The 20,559-nt window shown below is 43.3% G+C and overlaps 1 protein-coding gene across 1 annotated transcript in view; it reads left to right on the top strand.

Annotated features, from left to right (window-relative positions):
- The first annotated feature begins 4,002 nt into the window (after positions 1–4,002).
- adcy3a (adenylate cyclase 3a) overlaps positions 4,003–20,559 on the top strand; it is a 39,109-nt gene continuing 22,552 nt past the window's right edge. The window contains exons 1-3 of the mRNA XM_037453752.2: positions 4,003–4,207; positions 4,704–5,869; positions 9,364–9,513. Coding sequence (XP_037309649.1) covers positions 5,195–5,869; positions 9,364–9,513 — 825 coding nt within the window. The 5' untranslated portion in view covers positions 4,003–4,207; positions 4,704–5,194. The remainder of the gene's footprint in view (positions 4,208–4,703; positions 5,870–9,363; positions 9,514–20,559) is intronic.

Consider the following 20,559-nt stretch of genomic DNA (forward strand, 5'->3'; position numbering starts at 1 on the left):
TGGCATAATGCATTATGTCTGGCATTTAAATGGTTACTAGACTGTCATCATTCATGTAATCCTATACTGAAAATACCAAATGAGGCAACTGTGTGTCTCTGTGATTTAACTATTTGACCTTGGTAGTCAGTGTGGGCCACTGAAGCGGGGGGTTTCTGGTCGATGGTAAACAATCTGTCTAATGATCAGAGGTTCGCCACATGGTTTCAGTGGAAGGATCAATGTAAGCCCACAAGCGACGTGATGTTATTGAAGGTTGTGAGGTCAGGTTTTGGTGGCGGAAGTAGCAGTCAAGCGCAGAGCAATCTTTTATATAACACAAATAATCTTTAATTGAACAAAATAAATTGTCAAAAATCCAGGATGCCGGAGGCCAGGAAAAACACCAATGCACCCCAGTGAAGGTCACGGGAAAATTCCAAGAAATATCCGATCAATCGTTACACTGAGGAACCAGAAACATGCAAAATAACCAATAAAGCGTCTCATTCATCGGCTGCACCCTCCTCAGGCTGCTCAGCATTCGTTGACACTTTGGCTTCAATCCGTCAGCTCCTCCGAATGTGGTTGAAGGATGCAGCCCTCCAGGCGACAATTTGAAGGACACATCTGATGATCCCATGCGGCCAAGCATATCCCATCATGAGAATCAGAAGCTATGTATGTTACGCATACAAGAATTTGTCTTGCTAATTGTAAAATAACAAAGAAATGGTACAAGCAAAAATGATCAATACAATCAGATAAGTACTGTATGTAAATATACTTCCACGGTGACAAAGCACAATGCAAATGTCCTGGGGATGTCACAGAGTGTTTAAGACCAACTGATAAGGGGAGAAAGCTGTTTCTGTGGCTGGAGGTCTTGGTCCGAGAGCCCTGTTAACGACAGCTTGTCTGCCTGCATCCGACACTAGTTAGCAGTGAAAAGTCACTTTAACTGATTTATGTCTGAGATTGTGACGGCTTTGTAGTTTATACTTAATGTGGGAGCTATTCATTTACACTTTACTTTTTATCTACTTTATGTGTTTGATGGTATTTTCTCTTGAAAAAATGTCTCCACAAATACGTCAAAGAATCAGCAGCAGGTAAAGTTACAAAGTGTATTGCGCTATTAATCGTGTGATATGTAAGGAAATAGAGAATCTCCAACCGAGGCTTTTCGTATCTCGCAGGTTTTGTTGATTATTTTAACACAGGCTTGTGTGATTGGCTGTACAGCCATCAGTAGCCCAAACCAGGTTGGTCACCGCTTTGGTCCGTCCACGTTTAGGGAGTTTATCACCTTCTTGTCTGGCTCCATTTTGTAACCAAACTTGGAATCCCTCTCTCTCCTTATCAGTCCCTAACCTCACCAATACCACAATACATTCAATGATTACACCTTTGGCCTAAAGCTTCTTTATGTAAACATATGGCATGAATTATATCATCATCTAATATCCAATACATTCAAAATATGTTCTACATAATCATATTTCAGAACATCGTAAACCTCATATTTAACTCATTTTGTATGGTCCAAAATGAATTTGTTGCCACGCAGGGCTTTCCAATCTGTACACCTACGGCCTCCATTGCTCCCATACTCGTAGTGTTACATGAATAACAATATATATTATAACACATAAAATATCATTCACATATTATATTTTCTACCGCCAGGCATGCTTTTCTGCTTGAATAGTTGTTGTTCATACTCTCAAGTCTCTCACTTCTCACAATTTCTGTATATGTGCCTCATGACAGAAAAACGCACTACAAAATCAAGCAATTGAAAAGAAGACCCACAAAGAGGAAGTTATATTCTGAGGAAGGGTATGTGACTGAGTTAGTTGGGGTCCTGGGTTTTATTGATGTAAGCAAAATTAGAGGAGAAAATTAAAATTCAACTACACTCACCTAAAGGATTATTAGGAACACCATACTAATACTGTGTTTGACCCCCTTTCGCCTTCATAACTGCCTTAATTCTACGTGGCATTGATTCAACAAGATGCTGAAAGCATTCTTTAGAAATGTTGGCCCATATTGATAGGATAGCATCTTGCAGTTGATGGAGATTTGTGGGATGCACATCCAGGGCACGAAGCTCCTGTTCCACCACATCCCAAAGATGCTCTATTGGGTTCAGATCTGGTGACTGTGGGGGTCATTTTAGTACAGTGAACTCATTGTCATGTTCAAGAAACCAATTTTAAATTATTGGAGCTTTGTGACATGGTGCATTATCCTGCTGGAAGTAGCCATCAGAGGATGGGTACATGGTGGCCATAAAGGGATGGCCATGAAGAAACAGAAACAATGCTCAGGTAGGCCGTGGAATTTAAAGGATGCCCAATTGGCACTTAGGGGCCTAAAGTGTGCCAAGAAAACATTCCCCACACCATTACACCCTCACCAGCAGCCTGCACAGTGGTAAAAAGGCATGATGGATCCATGTTCTCATTTTGTTTACGCCAAATTCTGACTCTACTATCTGAATGTCTCAACAGAAATCGAGACTCATCAGACCAGTCAACATTTTTCCAGTCTTCAACTGTCCAATATTGGTGAGCTCTTGCAAATTGTAGCCTCTTTTTCCTATTTGTAGTGGAGATGAGTGCTACCCGGTGGGGTCTTCTGCTGTTGTAGCCCAAGGTTTTGCGTGTTGTGGCTTCACAAATGCTTTGCTGCATACCTCGGTTGGAAAGAGTGGTTACTTCAGTCAAAGCTGCTCTTCTTTCAGCTTGAATCAGTCAGCCCATTCTCCTCTGACCTCTAGCATCAACAAGGCATTTTCGCCCACAGGACTGCCGCATACTGGATGTTTTTCCCTTTTCACACCATTCTTTGTAAACCCTAGAAATGGTTGTGCATGAAAATCCCAGTAACTGAGCAGATTGTGAAATACTCAGACCGGCCCGTCTGGCACTAACAAACATGCCACGCTCAAAATACCTTTCTTTCCCATTCTGACATTCAGTTTGGAGTTCAGAAGATTGTCTTGACCAGGACCACACCCTTGAATGCATTGAAGCAACTACCATGTGATTGGTTGATTAGATAACTGCATTAAAGAGAAATTGAACAGGTGTTCCTAATAATCCCTTAGGTGAGTGTATATGTAGTCGGACCTTGGAACAACAGTTTGATGCAGTAGTATCACAAGGGAAAGAGAAAGAAACCTGGAAATCAGGTTATTTCTGTCATCTACATTAAATGTGTTGTAACTCTGTTCTTTTAAAAAAATTATGGAACAATAGAGATGATAAAGTCCTCTGAGGTCCATGCGTGATTCGTTATTTTGGGAATGTACAAAATCAATTCAAAATAAATGTAACTTTATTGTCTGTCTCAGTACAATGAATTTACACTTCCCATTTCAGATATTTCTGTGATTGTATTTACTAAAAACTAAGTGATCAAATTTCCCCCAAAACCTCTTCCTTCAGTTTTTCATAAGCATGCAACCAGGTCTGTAGGTGGAGCGTCCTGTTCACAAAACGCTTCCTGTTGTGATGCACAGCCCCACGCGGATGGAGGGACGTGGTTAAATGTTTGAGGGGCGGGGACAACCGAGGGGAAATGTGGACCTTTCGAGGAGGCGCCGTAAAGGTTGCTAGAAACAGTGGAGCAGCCTCAATAAAGAAGATTTGCCACAATTTCTTCAAAGTAAAAGCATGTTAACAACAGCACTAATGAATATCTCAGTATATTTTGCTAGAAATTGTGTTTAATTATTCTAAGTTGTCTGTTGGAGTGTTACTGTGGCGTTACAGTGACAGTGAACAGTTTGTAACATATGTTGTAAAACAGACTTAATAAAAGATATTAATAAATCATTTGCATCTAGTTATTGGTAGCAAACATGCAGAGATGACAGAACAAGCCAAATCCTGACTCAAGATAAACTATTCCCCTGCAAATACACTGCATGGCGTCTACGCAGGAGGGAAGTGCTCAAAGGGCACATTTGCAAATAAAAGTTGTATTTTGAAAACGACCGGAAGTGTTTTGTGCGCGTAGCCAGCGCATCTGTGGCGGAGCTTCATGGTGATGCTCGTGCTTCTGCGGCAAACATCGAAGGAGCAAAGCGGCGTTCGATCTTTTGCATGGATCGTTCCTCTCATACCGCCCAGGCGGAGGTCTGATGCCCGGTGATACGGTTCTGTCTCTGGAGAGCAACGTGCGCACTGAGAGACACGCTGCGGAGCTCCACACGGTAAGGTGACGCATCCGTGTTCATCATGTCGGGGTTTTCACAGCATCTGGAAGAAAGAGGACCAGTATCGGCTCACTGCTTGGCAGGTGAACGGGGCAGGCACCACAAGTGAAAATCAAATACACATAAGTATCTGTTAAATATGACATGAATGTCAAGCGACCGTTAAACGCGCGTGTTAGATGACTAACGTGAAGTCAGGGTCATTTTCTGTATCAGACGATTCACAGCTAGAGGAAGCTGCCGGCGGGGTTCCGGTAGGACCCCGGTAGCGTTCCGGTAAGGCTCCCGTAGAGCGTGACGGAGCTCGGTAGGCCATCAGCAGAGCCTCAGAAGCTTTAACCACGCATTTCCCTATTGGTTATACATTGGGCCAGCTGCCAGGGACTTGTGATAGACCACTGGGTTCTGACATGGATGCTGGTGTGACTGATCACCAGGTGGTGTTTAATGTAAACAATACATCTGTGTTACTCATGTGTCCGTCTTCCTTCAGGCCATGTGACAGAGGATGATGGGAGGAAAAGATCCAAATCCGGAGGACTGGTGGAGACAGAGGGAGTCGTACAAACGTCAGTTCATTTGATCCAACGCTGATAAAGTCAACAACTGTGACATGGAACACATCCGTGGAGCACTAAGGTGTCCCATTTGAAAAGTTGAAAGAGGAAATGAGGGTCACATTCTTCTGATCACAAAAGAGTAGACGTGCTCCATCTGTGCAAACGACACAGCACTAGCAGAGTCCAATGACTGCTCTGGGTGGAGTGAACACGGACACATCTCTCACTGTGTGTTCACTACTGCTTCACGCCATATATGTGAGTTCTCAGGGGCAAAAGGTGCTGACTCAACAGAAGAGAAACAAGCAGATGATGAATACCTAAGAGTTCCCTCAGTGTTTGTTCTTCTCCTCTAGAACGACAAGCTAGGTTATATTTTGTATTCAAAAGAGAAGGCAAGAAGCAGAAGCCCTGAGTGGTCACCATGCCTCGGAACCGGGCCTTTTCTGAGCCAGAATACTCTGCAGAGTACTCGGCAGACTGCTCTGTCACTTTGCCCTCTGACCCTGGGCAGGCGGTCGGACGGGCGCATGAGGTCACCGTCCGGAACTCAGGATGCTGCCTCTGCCTGCCGCGGTTCATGCGTCTCACCTTCGCACCCGAGTCTCTGGAAAATCTGTACCAGACCTACTTCCGACGGCAGAGACACGAGACCCTGCTGGTGCTTGTGGTGTTTGCTGCCCTCTTCGACAGTTACATCATCATCATGTGTGCGGTGGTCTACACCACTGACAAGCTGGCTTCTGTTTTAGTGGCATCGGTTGGACTGGCGGCTGACGTTGTCCTCTACCTGCTGTGCCGCTTCGGGCTGCTGCCGGACCGCATCTCGAGGCGGGTGGTGCCCTACGCTCTGTGGGTGCTCATAGCAGCGCAGATATTCTGCTACCTGGGTCTGAACTATGCTCGCTTCCACCAGGCCAGTGACACTGTGGGCTGGCAGGCTTTCTTCAGCTTTTCCTTCTTCCTGACCCTGCCTTTGAGACTGACACCTATAGTGCTGATCACTACTGTATCCTGCGGGGTCCACACCCTGGTTTTGGGCGTCACTATTGCCCAGCAGCAGCAGGAGGACATCCAGGGAACAGCACTTAGCAGAGAGGTAAGAGTGGAAAGGAGGTGGTGTATATGGTTGTCCTGAAAAACATTCACTCCTGATGTCACTCATTGTACATTCATAGATGCAGTAGGCCAAATGTGTTGCATGCATATGCTGTATATGTGCCATGGACCACCAGGGGAAAGATATGCATTGAGTTGTTTAAAAAACTTTTGAAGGACCAGCTTGAGACAGGTAATGACATATTAACAACCTCTGTGGGAACGGTGTCATGTGCACGGTGTCATCTGCACTTATTGTAGGTCACTTTGGATAAAAGCAATGTAATGTGGAGCTCCACTTTTTGCCTTGCAATAGTTTATTATATCTGTCAGTCACCACAACAGAGTTTCAGTGTGATCATACCGAATCCGCCCAGGGGTGTACAGTGGGGCCTCAAGGACCCCGGTGTCATGTGAGCATCTCCAACGGCTGAGTCCCAGTGACAAGATCTGTCCTCAGACACTCCTAAAGAGGTCAAAAACAAGTGGCAGTATATGTGGGTGAAAATATATATTGAACACGTCACCATTTTTAACTTGACTAATTGCATGATTTTTCTGTGAATTACGCATTATTAAGACTGGAATTCCTTTGAATCTCAGACAAAGAAAAAAAACACTCAGTTAGGGCTGCACGGTATGGCCAAAAATCCATATCACGGTATTAAGAAACATTCTGACGGTATCCCAGTATATCACCGTATTGCTTTTTCAATTAAACACATTAATTCATTGACCCCGAAAAGCTGCCAGCTACCCGAACAGCTGTTCACCGGGAGCTGGCCAACTTGCTCACAACTTGCTAGTTAGCTAGTTAGTGTGTTAGCTAGTTAGCGTGTTAGCTTGTTGTGGCTGCTAGTGTTCAACAGACTTTTCAATAAATCGTTTTCTGATCTGACGGAAATTGCGTCAGATTATCCAAAACCTAAAACCCTCCAAATAGACACAGCACCTCTCTTGGCCGCAAGTTGTGTTGGTGCAATCTGGTGTTCCTCCTGTATCCTCTTTTCTGTGTTTTTTCTGTGACATTTAATGTCCACTTTTTTATCCACTCCTCCGACTTTGCATTTTATTACTCCTCTGCACCAAGCCAGTTGCTAAGACACACACAGTCATTTACGTTTTTAGAGATTTTCTACTTCAAACTGCTGTGTGAGTCTGCATGTCGTCATTGAGAGCAACAGTTGGTGCACGTTGAAACGCTGTTGCTCCGTTTTATACAACTCCTGTGTTCTCCTTCCAATGATGCGTGTTGGGGGAGGCCTGTACCCGCCTCATTCGTTGTGATTCTAAGGATGCTTCATTGTTGTTGCTTTGGTTTGTTGACAGTTGTATCTAGCATAGTTGCACAAGTCTCGCTCCTCTGGTTGTTTGGGTAGCTAGTGGGCCGTATCAATGCTGCGTAATGCCTTTAAATGGTACTTCAGGCACGTAGTACTACAGACTCGTAGTACTCCGGTGATCAGATACTTTCAATTTGCAGTGGTTACAAATAGCTCTGTTTATTGACTAAGCCGCCTGGCAGAGATCTCTAAAGAAAATATCCATTTTAAAGTCCAATAATTTTTTCCATTTTCTTAAGCCCCTCAAAATGCTGTTAACATAAAATCATTGTTGGCTTTAATGGATTGCTACGTTACCGCTTTATATATATGTATATATGAATGCGCATCTGGAAGGAACATGTACATGGGTAAACTACATGAAGTGCATATTTCCCATGTTGGCAGCTCCTTGTAAATGTCAGACATGATGAATAATGCCAACCCATAGTGCCTGTGAATAGCACTATAAAACGTTTCCTCCTTCAAAAGCATTGAAGGTTCTCAGCATTATGTTTAATGTCCAGACCGGATGATTACCAAGGCCCATGTATCTGTCTTTATTTATGAATGCTTACTTATTAGGGCTCCGAGGGCGTGATTTAGTCTTGGTGTCGCAATAGAAGCATTCTCTATGATGCTAAAAGTCCATGATGTGTCTGTAGATCCAATGTGAAATATGAGTAATATGATCCCTTTTCTTAGTGCTTGTTAATACATGTGGTGAAGCATTCTGAATCAACTGGAGAGGTTTGAGCGATATACAAGAGCAGCCTGATAACAAAGAATTACAGTAATCCAGTCTAGAAGTAACAAATGCATGAACTAGTTTTTCTGCATCACTTTGAGACAGGAAGTTCCTGATTTTTGATATATTACGTAGATGAAAAAAGGCAGTCCTTGAAGTCTTCTTTATATGAGAATTGAAGGACATATCCTGGTCGAAGAGAACTCCAACATTTCTGACGGTGCTGTTGGATACCAGAGCAATTCCATCCATAGAGGCTGTATCACATGACAGCTGACTTCGAAAGCGCTTATCATGATAACTTCAGTTTTTTCTGAGTTTAGCATCAGGAAGTTGCAGGTCATCCAAGTTTTGATGTCTCCAAGACAATCCTGAAGCATATACAAGGTAAATAAAATCGGTTCATGCACAGAACCTTGTGGGACTGCGTGACCAACATTGGTGGTCCTCGAGGATTCACCGTTCGAAAACACAAACCGGGATCGATCTGATAAATAGGATTTAAACCAGCTGAGTGCAGTTCCTTTGATGCCAATCAAGTGTTCTAGTCTCTGCAGCAGGATACAGTGATCAATGGTGTCAAATGCAGCACTGAGGTCCAGCAAGACAAGAAAAGAGACAAGTCCTTGGTCCGATGCAAGTAGAAGATCATTTGTAATTTTTACCAGTGCTGTTTCTGTGCACTCGAAATCCTGACTGGAAACAAAAGCATTGTTTTGTAGAAAGTCACATAATTGATTTGTGACAGATTTCTCAAGGATCTTAGTGAGGCAGGGAAGATTAGAGATAGGTCTGTAGTTAGCCAACATCTCTGGAGCTAGAGTAGGTTTCTGAGGATTTCTTTAATGAGATGTGATAAGAGGAAAGTAATTGCAGCATCTTCTCAATGTGTAGTTCTTGACGCAGCTACCAACAGTGTAGCAAGAATCACAGTTTGGTCATGCTGGGGGGAAACCACTGACTAGACAGAAAAGCTGACTGAAGCTTTGAGGAGAAGACGGGTGTTTCTGTGTGCTGTATTATTTGAAGAAGACAACATGTGTAACCCATATAAAGCCTGTAGAAAGTTTTGATTTGTACAGCATGATGTAACATACATGTTTATAAACATGGTAAAAGTCTCAAGTCTTGTCGATTTGTGACGATGCTTGCAATTATGGTTGGATTGGGATCCTGCTGTGTACTGACTCCTTGTGGACTTAACAAACACAATGACCACAATGAATGAACCACTTTAGCTTGTACCATGTGACCAGGGTCATCATAGCAAAGAAGTTCTAGTGGAAGACAGCAAGGAACATTCCGCAGGGTATGTTCCTCGAGCTGGTGGTGGTTCTGGAGCACATCATTTCCTGCAGCAAGTGTGACTAGCCCACATCTTCTTTCATTATTGAGCCCTAACTGTCGCGTTATTTTTCTCTCCAGCTGCTGGCCAACGTAGTAATCTATATGTGTGCCATCACCGTGGGCATCATGTCGTACTACATGGCCGACCGGAAACATCGAAAGGCCTTTCTAGAGGCAAGACAATCCCTGGAGGTCAAACTCAACCTGGAGGAGCAGAGCCAGCAACAGGTCAGAGGTCACGATTATTTTGATCAATATAGACCTTTTTCACAAAAACCGAAAATGCGTAATCAATGTGGAAGTGGACTTCCTGTCAAGCGTCAACACATCAAGAGATAATGGAGTCTTCACAACTTCGCTCACAGATTTACCTACACTTACATTTGCTGACGTTGCAAGACTGGTGGAGGAAAACTCCGTCACAAAAAGAACAGAATAAATAAATGGTACACGAGGAATTTGTCCATCAGTATCAAGTTCACTTAAGTGAGAGAGCGATCAGGCTAACTGTTAGCTACTGAACTGTTAACTAGAATGACAAATCATTAGCGTGTCCACTTAGACATAATGTATGTATAGAGGATATAGAATGCCTTAATAAAGCATTATTCTTATTCTTAGTCTTCTTTTAATTAAGCATTGTGGTATCAATGTGTTGTGTATGGTTGTTCAAGTGAACGTTTTGTGTGTAGCGAAAATAATGTTAAAGCCGAATGCAGAGTCAAGAGCTGCCGTTTTTGGCACCGCTTAAACACAGACTCCCTTTTTCCTTTTGGGGGTGAAATCGTTCCAAGGAAAAGGACTAGGGCACAAACTCGCGCACCGTCGGCCGTAGTGTTTGGCGGTCGGACCGTCAGCGCCACCCCCCGTCAGCCGGTCGTCAGTGGCCAGTTTTCACTCGAAGCCGCCAGTATCTAGCCCGAACCTGAAATGAGATTGACACCCCTGGGCTGGGGACAGCCTCTGGTTTCAAGCGGCAACCAGTGATCCCTAAAACATAGTCATCTGTGGTAAAGTGTCTGCTGCGGACACAAGTGCTCCCATAGATATATATGAGCAGGTGCGCATGGTGTATAGGGGCAATTTGTCACGAGGTGGAATGCGAGGGCAAGGAGGGAGGACTCAAATGCAGAGATAATGAAAAAATAAAAGGACTTTAATAGTCAAAGAACTCAAACTCAAAATCACTCCAACCAAAAAATCAGGAAGGAGGCGAAAACAAAAACCAAGAAACACAAACAAGGACCTGGACGTGAAAACACAGACTTGACTTACACATGGACGGTCAACATGTAATGACGCCACCCAAGACAAGAGACTCACAGGGCTTATATACACAAGGGAGGTGCAGGTGATTGGACACAGGTGGAAACGATCAGGCATGGCAGACAATCACAAGGGAAGACAGGACAAGGCAGGAAGTGAAGTCACCCAGGAACACAAGAGACATGAAAACTACAAAATAAGACATAGAGCAGACCCAAACCGTGACAGAACCCCCCCCTCAAGGACCGAATTCCATACGGTCCTAAAGGGGGGCAGAACCATGAAAATCAGACAAGGGGCCGGAGGGTGGGGACCCGACAGCTATGGTCCGGCGGCCTGCCGGGGCGGCGGCCGGGCGTGGGTAGGGTTGGGTATTGTTTGAATTTGAGCGATTCCGATTCCTGGTTTCGATTCCTGTTCCCAGCGATTCTCGATTCCGATTCTTTTAACGCGGGGAGTGCTAGCACAATCTTTTTTTTCTTCCTTGCAGCGCCAGCCTCACTGCTCATTTTAACAGAGGACCGCTCCGCTCTGGCCACCCGGCACCCGCGCGCACACTGGTCTGATGCGTCACAAATTCACAACAACCGGGAGTTTTTTGCAGAGTTTTCGGTTTGTTTCGAGAAGTGTAACCACACTTTGGACCGCCGACGCACGCTATACATGTTCGATCGCGCTGTTACGCCAACACTTCCGGTGGACGCTTCTTCGTTGGTGTTCAGCGGTTTCTATTTCCGGTCGGCGCCGGCGGACTGAGAATCGAAACTAGGAATCAAATTTTAAACTTTTGAACGATACCGGGTAAATCGCAAAGCTAGTCCCGATTCCATTCGATTCTCGATACCCAACCCTAGGCGTGGGGTGCTCTGGGGGTCTGCCGGGTCTGCGGCCGGGCCTCAGGGTCTCGGGGGGCGCCGGGTGTTGCGGCTCCGGCGTCGTCGTGGCGGAGGGCGCCGAGCTGTGCGGCTCCGCCGTCGTCGTGACGGGGGGCGCCGAGCTGTGCGGCTCCGGCGTCGTCGTAGCGGGGGGCGGCGGCCGGAACGCCTTCCCGTGTCTCCGGGAAGGCCGATGGCACATGCCAACGAGGCAGCTGGGTGTCCCAGGCAAATGCCGGACCCGAGGTGGGCCGCCCGCTGCACGCTGCGGGGCCCTCCTCGAGCCAGACGGGTTCCCCAGAACGGGGCGAATTCATTGACGTGTAAAATTGCCCAAGCATTCTCCCGTTGACTCTCATGTTAAAACTTTTTTTTCTCGAAAATCGAGCCTTCAAATTCATTTTAAATGAGGATTTGGGGCTCGCACTTACGCGTTTGCGTCATACATAACTGAGCAAAGAGAGCGAGGGGGGTGGGGATATTACCAACACCAGTGTTGTGCCTGTTGTTCATTGAACGATAGTTCATAAACTCGTTCATATTTTGGGCGAACGTGAACTGAACGTACTGTTTTAATGCCCGATGAACGTTACTGTGAACTCGTTCATTCTGGTGTCTGTGAACGCAACGTTCTTTCAGGTTAACATCGTTCAATGGGGTGCCAGATTTCTATAGAAAACACACCGTAAACGCGCCTTAATACAAAAACACCCAATCTGGCAACACCAGCCACCAGTGTCGCACCGCATGCATGGAGACGACAGCTGCGTGTAGCAAAGAGGCGGGGTATAATAATTTAAAAGAGTTTAATGAAGTTACTGACAAGGTCGGTGAGGATGGGAGGAATCTGACCTTTCTTTGCAAACATTTGCACCATAATGATACTTGTCGTGTTTTTATTCCCTATTTAAAAAAGACCATTCAAGCAGCATGTGTTTGAGAATGTACTGTAGGGGTGAACGCTGCAGCTGCTGCTAGTGTGGAGTGATTGGACAGCAACATAGCATTAAAGCAGCAATGGGGGAATGCTGTCTACTCAATGCTTATGTGAACCCTGGTTGGGTTGATGAAGATGAAGATGGGTGATATGAAGATTAAATCTGATTCATAGCTTCAGTGTTAAAACTGATCAAATAATTGCTGTCTGTGGTTCTATGGAAGTAAATCTGTGCCATCCGGGGTTGAAATAAAAAGGTGATTGAATTTCTAGCACAGAATATTTATGCATTGAAATTATGTTCCTGAATGTTTTTCAACATTAAAACACTGCAAAAAAATTCAACCTAAAAAAAAAAACTCTTGAAATATTCAGCCGCAAAAGAAATGGAGGTTACAATATTCAACCCAAAAAATGTCAACCTTGAGACACCAACATTCGGGACACTAAGGAAGAGCAATCGATTCTAGATTCAAGATCAGGAGTGTGCATCAAGCTAAAGGAGCGAGCACCCAAAACACCTTCGGCTTCGGATTGTAGCCATGTCCAATAATAACGGGCTTTAACTCTTCTTCATGCCATCAGTGTGGTTTGTGTCTGTAAGATTCCGTAATAGACAGTTGACATTTGTACATTAACAGACTGTATTGGACATGAATTAAGCGGAGGTTAAAGTTAAACGAGAGCGTACAGCCGCTCAAAATACGCCTCTTCTTCTAGTTTTGAATTAATTTAATGATGCTGAGATCCTTCGACAAGTTGTTAGGAGTGATTGGCCGAGTTTTGAATCCAGGAGCGAGCTTGAAGAGGCACATGAGCCGCTGTATCGTAGTGGGGGGGGGGGGGGGCAGCGGCTTTAACGGAGCGTGGAGACGCATAAACCCGACAGGACATGCAGGAATAACCGCAGTAGCGCCGAGTGCAGAAAGTGGTCGGTGGAAGGATCCTTTTTCTGAGCGGCACAAGCCGATCTCAGTTGGGTATTAAGCGGCATTCAAAGTCCACGTAACGTTAAATGAGTCTTCATGACCATGGGTAAACTTTATTGAGGATCTGGCACAACACAGCGACCTGCAAGTAGCGCAGAGTCTTACATAAAGGGATGTACGTCTTAATGCAAGGCTTTAGAATTTATCTCAAAGGGATACTGTATTTGCTCATGAAGTCTGAACGAGAACCCATTTTTCAGTGACGGTGTTACATGCCTACTGGTTTTTGAACTACTGGTTTGGCTACGGGTGCGTGTTTGTTTTACCCCGGCAGGCAGGTGTTGTCTGCCTCAGTCACTTAAGTCGTCACACATTTGCAAACATATTGTGCTGAAAATGTTCAAAAATGCATCCCATATCCATTGCAGCGATTACGATTGTATAAGTGAGCATTACGTCACTGCCACGTATGAAGAAATACATAAAAGAACATTTATTAAAAGTCCGCCACGTTGACATTTTTTGGGTTGAATATTGTAACCTCCATTTCTTTTGCGGTTGAATATTTCAACATTTTTTTTTTTTAGGTTGAATTTTTTTGCGGTGTTTTAATGTTGAAAAACATTCAGGTACATAATTTCAATGCATAAATATTCAGTGCTAGAAATTCAATCACCTTTTTATTTCAACCCCTGATGGCACAGATTTACTTCCATATGGTTCTATATGGGCTGTGGCAATAATTTTGAAAAATAATAGCTGTCAGCAACATATGGAAAAAAAGAACTCAACTAGTTGGAACTGTGAACTTAGTTCAAATATTTTGAAGTTTGAACTATGAACTGAACTAGGTCATTTTAAAATTTGTGAACTGAACTTTGAACTAGTTCATGTAGAAAGTGAACTTTCCCAACACTGACCAACACAATAGATTGGCCGTAACACACTCACCCATTTTAGAATCACATTCTGTTGTTAGAATTGTTGTTAGAACTTGTGTATAATTCCCAATTTCTATTGATGTACTTAATCTTACTAAATTCTACAAGGCAAATACATTAAGTTAAAACGTTTTCCTTGGCCCCATTTGCCTTTTGTAAGAAAATGTTCTATTTTGTCTTTATTATTTTGTCAGAGTGCACCAGAATGCTTCGTTTGTGTGTGAAAAAAAATCTTTATTTAGCCCCCCCTACAATAAAATTCATTGTATATGATTGCTCCCCTTTTTAATGCTAAAGTTTGGTTCGTCATCCATTGAATTCATTTTCGTTGAACATCACCATCAACGGGAAAGGAATGAAATGATTTAGATAGATTTGGCTGCTTTTGGGAATAACAAGAACAGCCCAATACCTCTACAATAACATTTTCTCATTGCTTGTTTACCGTTGCCCTATCCAGACAGGAAGAAGATTACAACAATGATTGCATATTTACGGTAACAAATACATAACAAAGTTGTGATAAAGGTCTATTGAGATCACGATTATTCATTTTCTTTAGGGATAACATCTTTTTATTTCACTTTTACGTTTAAATGAGCAAGAACACTGCTTCCACACTATTGTTGTGCTACATTCTCGCCAACGTACACATCAGACTGTTCCTTATAAAAGTGCATATTGTAGAAGGAAAATTGAAATTAAATTAACTCAATTAGCTCAACAGAGCACTGCTTTCACTTTCATATTGTGCTACATTTCAGCTAATGTGCACGTCTCTGCATTAAAATAAAACTTTCTTATTGACCTGAAGCAAAATATAAATCATTTTTTTACCCAAAATAATGCAGAATGCAACCAAAAAAAAAAATTCAGGGTTGCTGTTCAGGTTTTTGGGGTTAACGTCATTGTACATCGATGCAGATTCAGTGGGGTAATGAAAGATTCCAGGACAAGGAGGTCGCATGTGAACATGTTGTAAAGCTTTTTTTGTAATTTGTGATTTTGGGCTATACAAAAGTGATGCTGCTCGACCTGATAACATCCATGGATGTCTATGTTCCGTTTTGCTGCCAAACGTCCTGCACAGGGTTGTGTACGCAGCCCCATCCTGTTCACGCTGTACACCCCAAACATGAGGTACTGAGGAGGGACTGGGCTGGTCGCTTTTAACCGGAGCGTCCTCGCCCTGTAACACATCCCCCTTCTCGCTGACCATGTTTGGGACTTTTTGCTGTGACATCACCATTCATATAGACACAACCAATGACTTCATTATTAAATTGTTTAAGTGCACAACATTGCTTTTCTAGCATCTTCATTTCACCCTCAAAGTATATTTGAGAGTCTAAATTGAATAGTAAGGATTTTTTATTTTCAAAACCAAATATATTGTGAAGCACTAATAGGAAAAGCTACTTCCATTGCTAATGCAAAACTTGGTTTAATACTTTTTAAATATCAGATGATAATTATGCATTATCTATCTGTTAGTTGAGATAAGGAATAGAATGTGCTGTTCTTGTGAAAGGAAACTACCTATGTGGTATTCTAAAAAATGTTTTCTAGAAATTTAGTGTGGATTTATTTGACATTTGTATGCATGATTCATCCCAAATTAAGGAAAAACACATCATTGCTGTCTAAGAGATGGAAGTTATAGCCACAACAAAGATGTTTCAGTTCCTCATATGCCGACCATTTGCAAATCATATACGAAAACTTGACTATCCACTTCAGGAATCAGGAAACGTTTATTGCCATAATTTGTCAGACATACAAGGAATTTGACTTGGCGGTTGGTGCATGACAGACATTGGACAACACGACAACATAGTGCATGGAATAAAATAAATTATGCTATTGCTTAGTAATCTAAAGCTATGGGTTAGTTTAAAAATAAAGGAATAAGAATAAGTTTGATATGTTTAAAAAAAATAAAAAAAATAAAGTGCACCAGCGAACAGAAAGTGCACCATCATCATCTTTGGCAGGTTGAATTTCTTCAGCTGCCTCAGGAAGAACATCCTCTGTTGAGCCTTTTTGGTGATGGAGCTGATGTTCAGCTCCCACTTGAGGTCCTGGGTGATGATGGAGCCCAGGAAACGGAAGGAGTCCACAGTGGTGACGGGGGAGTCACACAGGGTGATGGGGGGGAAGGTGGGGGGGGCTTGACGGACCGGTGACTGGAGGTGCAGCTGTTGGTGTACAGGGAGAAGAGCAGAGGGGAACCGGTGCTGATGGACCAAGAGGCAGAGACATGTTTCCCCAGCTTTACGTGCTACTTCCTGTGAGACAGGAAGTCAGTGATCCACTTGCAGGTGGAGTCGGGCACGTGCAGCTGAGAGAGTTTGTCCTGCAGCAGAGACGGGATGATGGTGTTGAAGGCAGAGCTGAAGTCCACAAACAGGATCCTGGCATAGGTTTCAGATGCTGGAGGATGAAGTGGAGAGCCATGTTGACAGCATCGTCTACAGACCTGTTGGCTCTGTAGGCGAAATGCAAAACTGCATTTTTGACGTTAAATCAAAACCAATGAAAGTTAAAGTTTGTTTGCGTTATAGCTGCTGAATAATGGCTTGTGTCATAATTACCTATGAGAAAACCCTTACACAAAAAGTACAAATCTGTCCTAGGCACTTTGAGTTGACGTTTGACCGTGTCAAGTATACAGTTTATTACACACTTAAAGAGGGCTCTGAATTGCGATCCCGGTCTGGACTGTCACAGTTTAATGAGCTTGATGGTCAGTGATATTGCCCTTTAAAATGTATGCGCTGCTACATATCAAACCATGCACTTCCTCAACTAACAGTCACCCACCACCAAGGAGAGAACGAGGTGGGAGCAGTCATGTGCGCACCCTGCAGACTCAGAGAAGGTTCTGTCTGCAGTGGACTCCAGAATTAGTAGAAAAGTAGAGACAGATATGAGAACAGGGAGCAGACTACATGGTGAGAAAGGTAAATAAAATGTCAGGAGAAGAAGGCGAGGAACTAGAAAAGGATCATCATCCGTTGCCTGGGGTTTTGGGGGATTTAGGGCAATGGACGTTAAACAAGAACAAAGTATGCACAGAGGGAATTAGAGTCTGCGTAGCATATTAACATAATTCACATGTTCAACCTCCTGCAAAAGTACCATAAACAACAGCACGATGAATTAATTAAGGCCATTACCTCTAAGGCTGTCGCAGTTGTGTGATATATTACATACCGTAAATCATCAAATAGTGGCCGGGGCTTTTATTTACATAGGCTGCACAGCGCACCGGCTTGTATTTGGGGCAGGCTTGTATTAGGGGCAGGCCTTTATTTCTTACTTACCGGTATCTTCTGTTATAGAATTGTATTATTTAAATAAAATAATGGGCATAATTACAGTAGTCTAATACCATTCATTGCATATGCGTTCAGCACTTCCTGCAACCATTTAACGATAGACCTATAGCTAATCAACTTTCTGGAGACTAACCATTTAGAAATAAATCAGTAATAAACCATAGTGTCAGTCTTAAGTTTATCGCGTGTAGCGCTTTATTTGCAGTGTCCTCCTCGTCGTTCTCCTCATCCTGGGCTATTTGCGTGCGGTTCTCCTCCCCCCGCTGCCGGAGCTGCGCCAGCGCATCCCTACCAGCGGCGCATGGCTGTCCCGCTTTGAAGCAATGGATGAGATCATCTTCACTCCCGTCATCTTTCAGTGTCAGTCCACAAACTTTGACGGACTTTCGGATCATGTCTCATGTTACCTCCAGCAGTATATTCTGCTTTTTTTATTTACCCCCCCCGGCCTGTATTTGGGGCCCGGCCTTTATTTGTCCGTATCGACCGCGCCCCCGCCTACTATCTGAAGCCCGGCCACTAATTGAATCCCGGTCTTTATTTGAGGATTTACGGTATATTGAATTGTGATAAAGAATATTATTGTATTACTGTCATAATGTCACGGTTTGGGTCCTCTTCCGGTTTTATTTTGTAGTTTCTTGTCTCTCGTGTCTCTGGGTGAGCTTCACTTCCTGTCCTGTCCTGTGATTGCCTGAGTGTTCCCACCTGTGTCCAATCACCTGCACCTCCCTTGTGTATTTAAACCCCGTGTGCCTGTTGTCCCTTGTTGGTCATTGTCTAGTCAACCGTCCGTTGGAGCATGCCTCTGTTCCTGTTTCTGTGTGTTTAATAAAGAACACTTCTGTTGAGAATCCTGCGCCTGGGTCCTACTTCCTGTTCCGCCTGCACCAGCGAACCTATTTGACACATAATTTCAATATATATATATAATAATGTCAGTATGCTCTTTCAAAAAACAAAATGTTTTATTCTTCTGAATATTTAGACGTTATAATCGGAATGTGAAAAAATATTTCCTAGAATAAAATAGCACTGTTGGTCCTGGATTCGGTTCCACCCAGTGGCCTTCCTGAAGAAGTATTATTTTACACATAAAGGAAATTGTTTTCTGCATTTTACCCATCCCACACAGTGGAATGACATCGAGCAGGCGGGGTTCAAACCGCCATCCCTTCGGTTCCCAGCGCACCCTCTCTACTCCATGCACCACTGTCGCCCCCGACATGCAGACTCTGTGTAGAGTCTGCATGTTCTCCTCGTGTTGAGCTTTTTTTCCCCCTTCTGGGTGCAGATTTCCTATGCGCTTATGGGCTATTGGAGGATGTCAAGGGCATGCTGGCAGTAGCTGATGAGTTTCTGCCCCTACTGGTTGGGTTCCCAGTGGGCACGGCCCATGAGCAGTTGGTGAAGGGAGCGTGGCAACTGCTTGCTTAGTCCGACAACTCTATATGATTCACCTCCCTGCTATCCAAGTCTTCACTGCAATTTAAGAATTATCGGTGATCCAATCTTCGGCTGACTTAACACTTCCCACACAAAAACTTTCCATATCCTTCCATCCGCACATTTTTTTCTGATGCTTCACCCCGTCTTATTTACTTATTCATATATTTCTTTCAGAATATTTATTTATTTTTAGGTCTTAATGAATCACAGATAAAATCGCAAAGCAATTAACTATTTTTAATACTCAACAATTAGATATTTTGTTCATATGTTAATCCCTAACCCAACCTCTGTCTCTGATTTTCAGTACTAAAGCATGTGATTATTTCAGTAGAAGTACAGAAAGTACTTTTAGTTTCTAAAAGGAAAAAACACCTTTACTAAACATTCCACAAAAAGCTTGAAGACAAAACCACATCTCATCCTAAAACCAGCAGTCTTTTCCTAAACCTTGTAATAGAGACTGTCAAAAGCTTTTTTAGCAGTAATGCAAAGCACCCGTTCGGTTTGTTAGAAAAAGGGTCTTGTCATTGTCAAGCAGATCCTGGTTTCTTTTTCTAATCTTTATGGTGTAACGGACTATAGCAGAGGGCTTTGAACACTCCCTGCAGGGAGTTACAAACCCTGAGAGGAAAAAGACTTCCTGACATCTGGCTCCAACCAATTATGTTGAAAAAAAAAAATCACTCTGTAAAATCATTAAACAGGACATTTATTGAATAATGTGCCTGTTGGAGTATAATTGAAACACACAGACACATGAGTTATGCTTAGTCTCTGAATTTCTGAATTTCTGACATTCAATCAATCAATCAATCAATCAATCAATCAAATTTTATTTGTAGAGCGCCTTACAACAGCTAAAAGGTGCACAAGGCGCTTTCCAGTTAAAACAACAAAACAGTCATTAAAACCTCAGATATACATAAAAATAACAATAGCAGTCCAGTCGGAGGCTACGTATTAAAAGCATGTCTGAATAGATGTGTTTTCAACTGTGATTTAAAAACACTTACACCGTGATGCTTTGCAGGTGAGCTGGAAGTGCGTTCCACAGCTTAGGTCCCTGGATGGCAAAAGACCGGCCTCCATACTTTTTCAGGAATCAGGAATCAGGATCGTTTATTGCCATAATAAGTTGTACATACATGGAAATTGTCTTGGCGGTAGGTGCAGACAGAAGACTATGCAATAATGACGACATAGTGCAAATAAGATAAAAATAAAATAAAAGTATAATAAAATATAAGCTATGGGTTAGTACGCTAAAAACTAAAGCTATGGGTTAGTAAGTTAGAGGAGATAAGATAAAATTAGGAATAAAAATAAAGAAAGTGCACCAGCTAAACAAAGTGACGAGTGACAAGTGAAAGTGACACAGTGATGAATGAACATGGGAGTCCGAGTCAGTCAGAGGGGGCCCGGGCTCTGTTGATGAGCCCGACTGCCGAAGGGAAGAAACTGTTTGCGTGGCGGGGGGTCTTAGTCCTGATGGACCTCAGCCTCCTGCCGGATGGAAGGGGCACAAAGAGTTCA

This window comes from Pungitius pungitius, chromosome 11 (genome assembly GCF_949316345.1).
Source record: "Pungitius pungitius chromosome 11, fPunPun2.1, whole genome shotgun sequence".
Taxonomy (NCBI): Eukaryota; Metazoa; Chordata; class Actinopteri; order Perciformes; family Gasterosteidae; genus Pungitius; species Pungitius pungitius.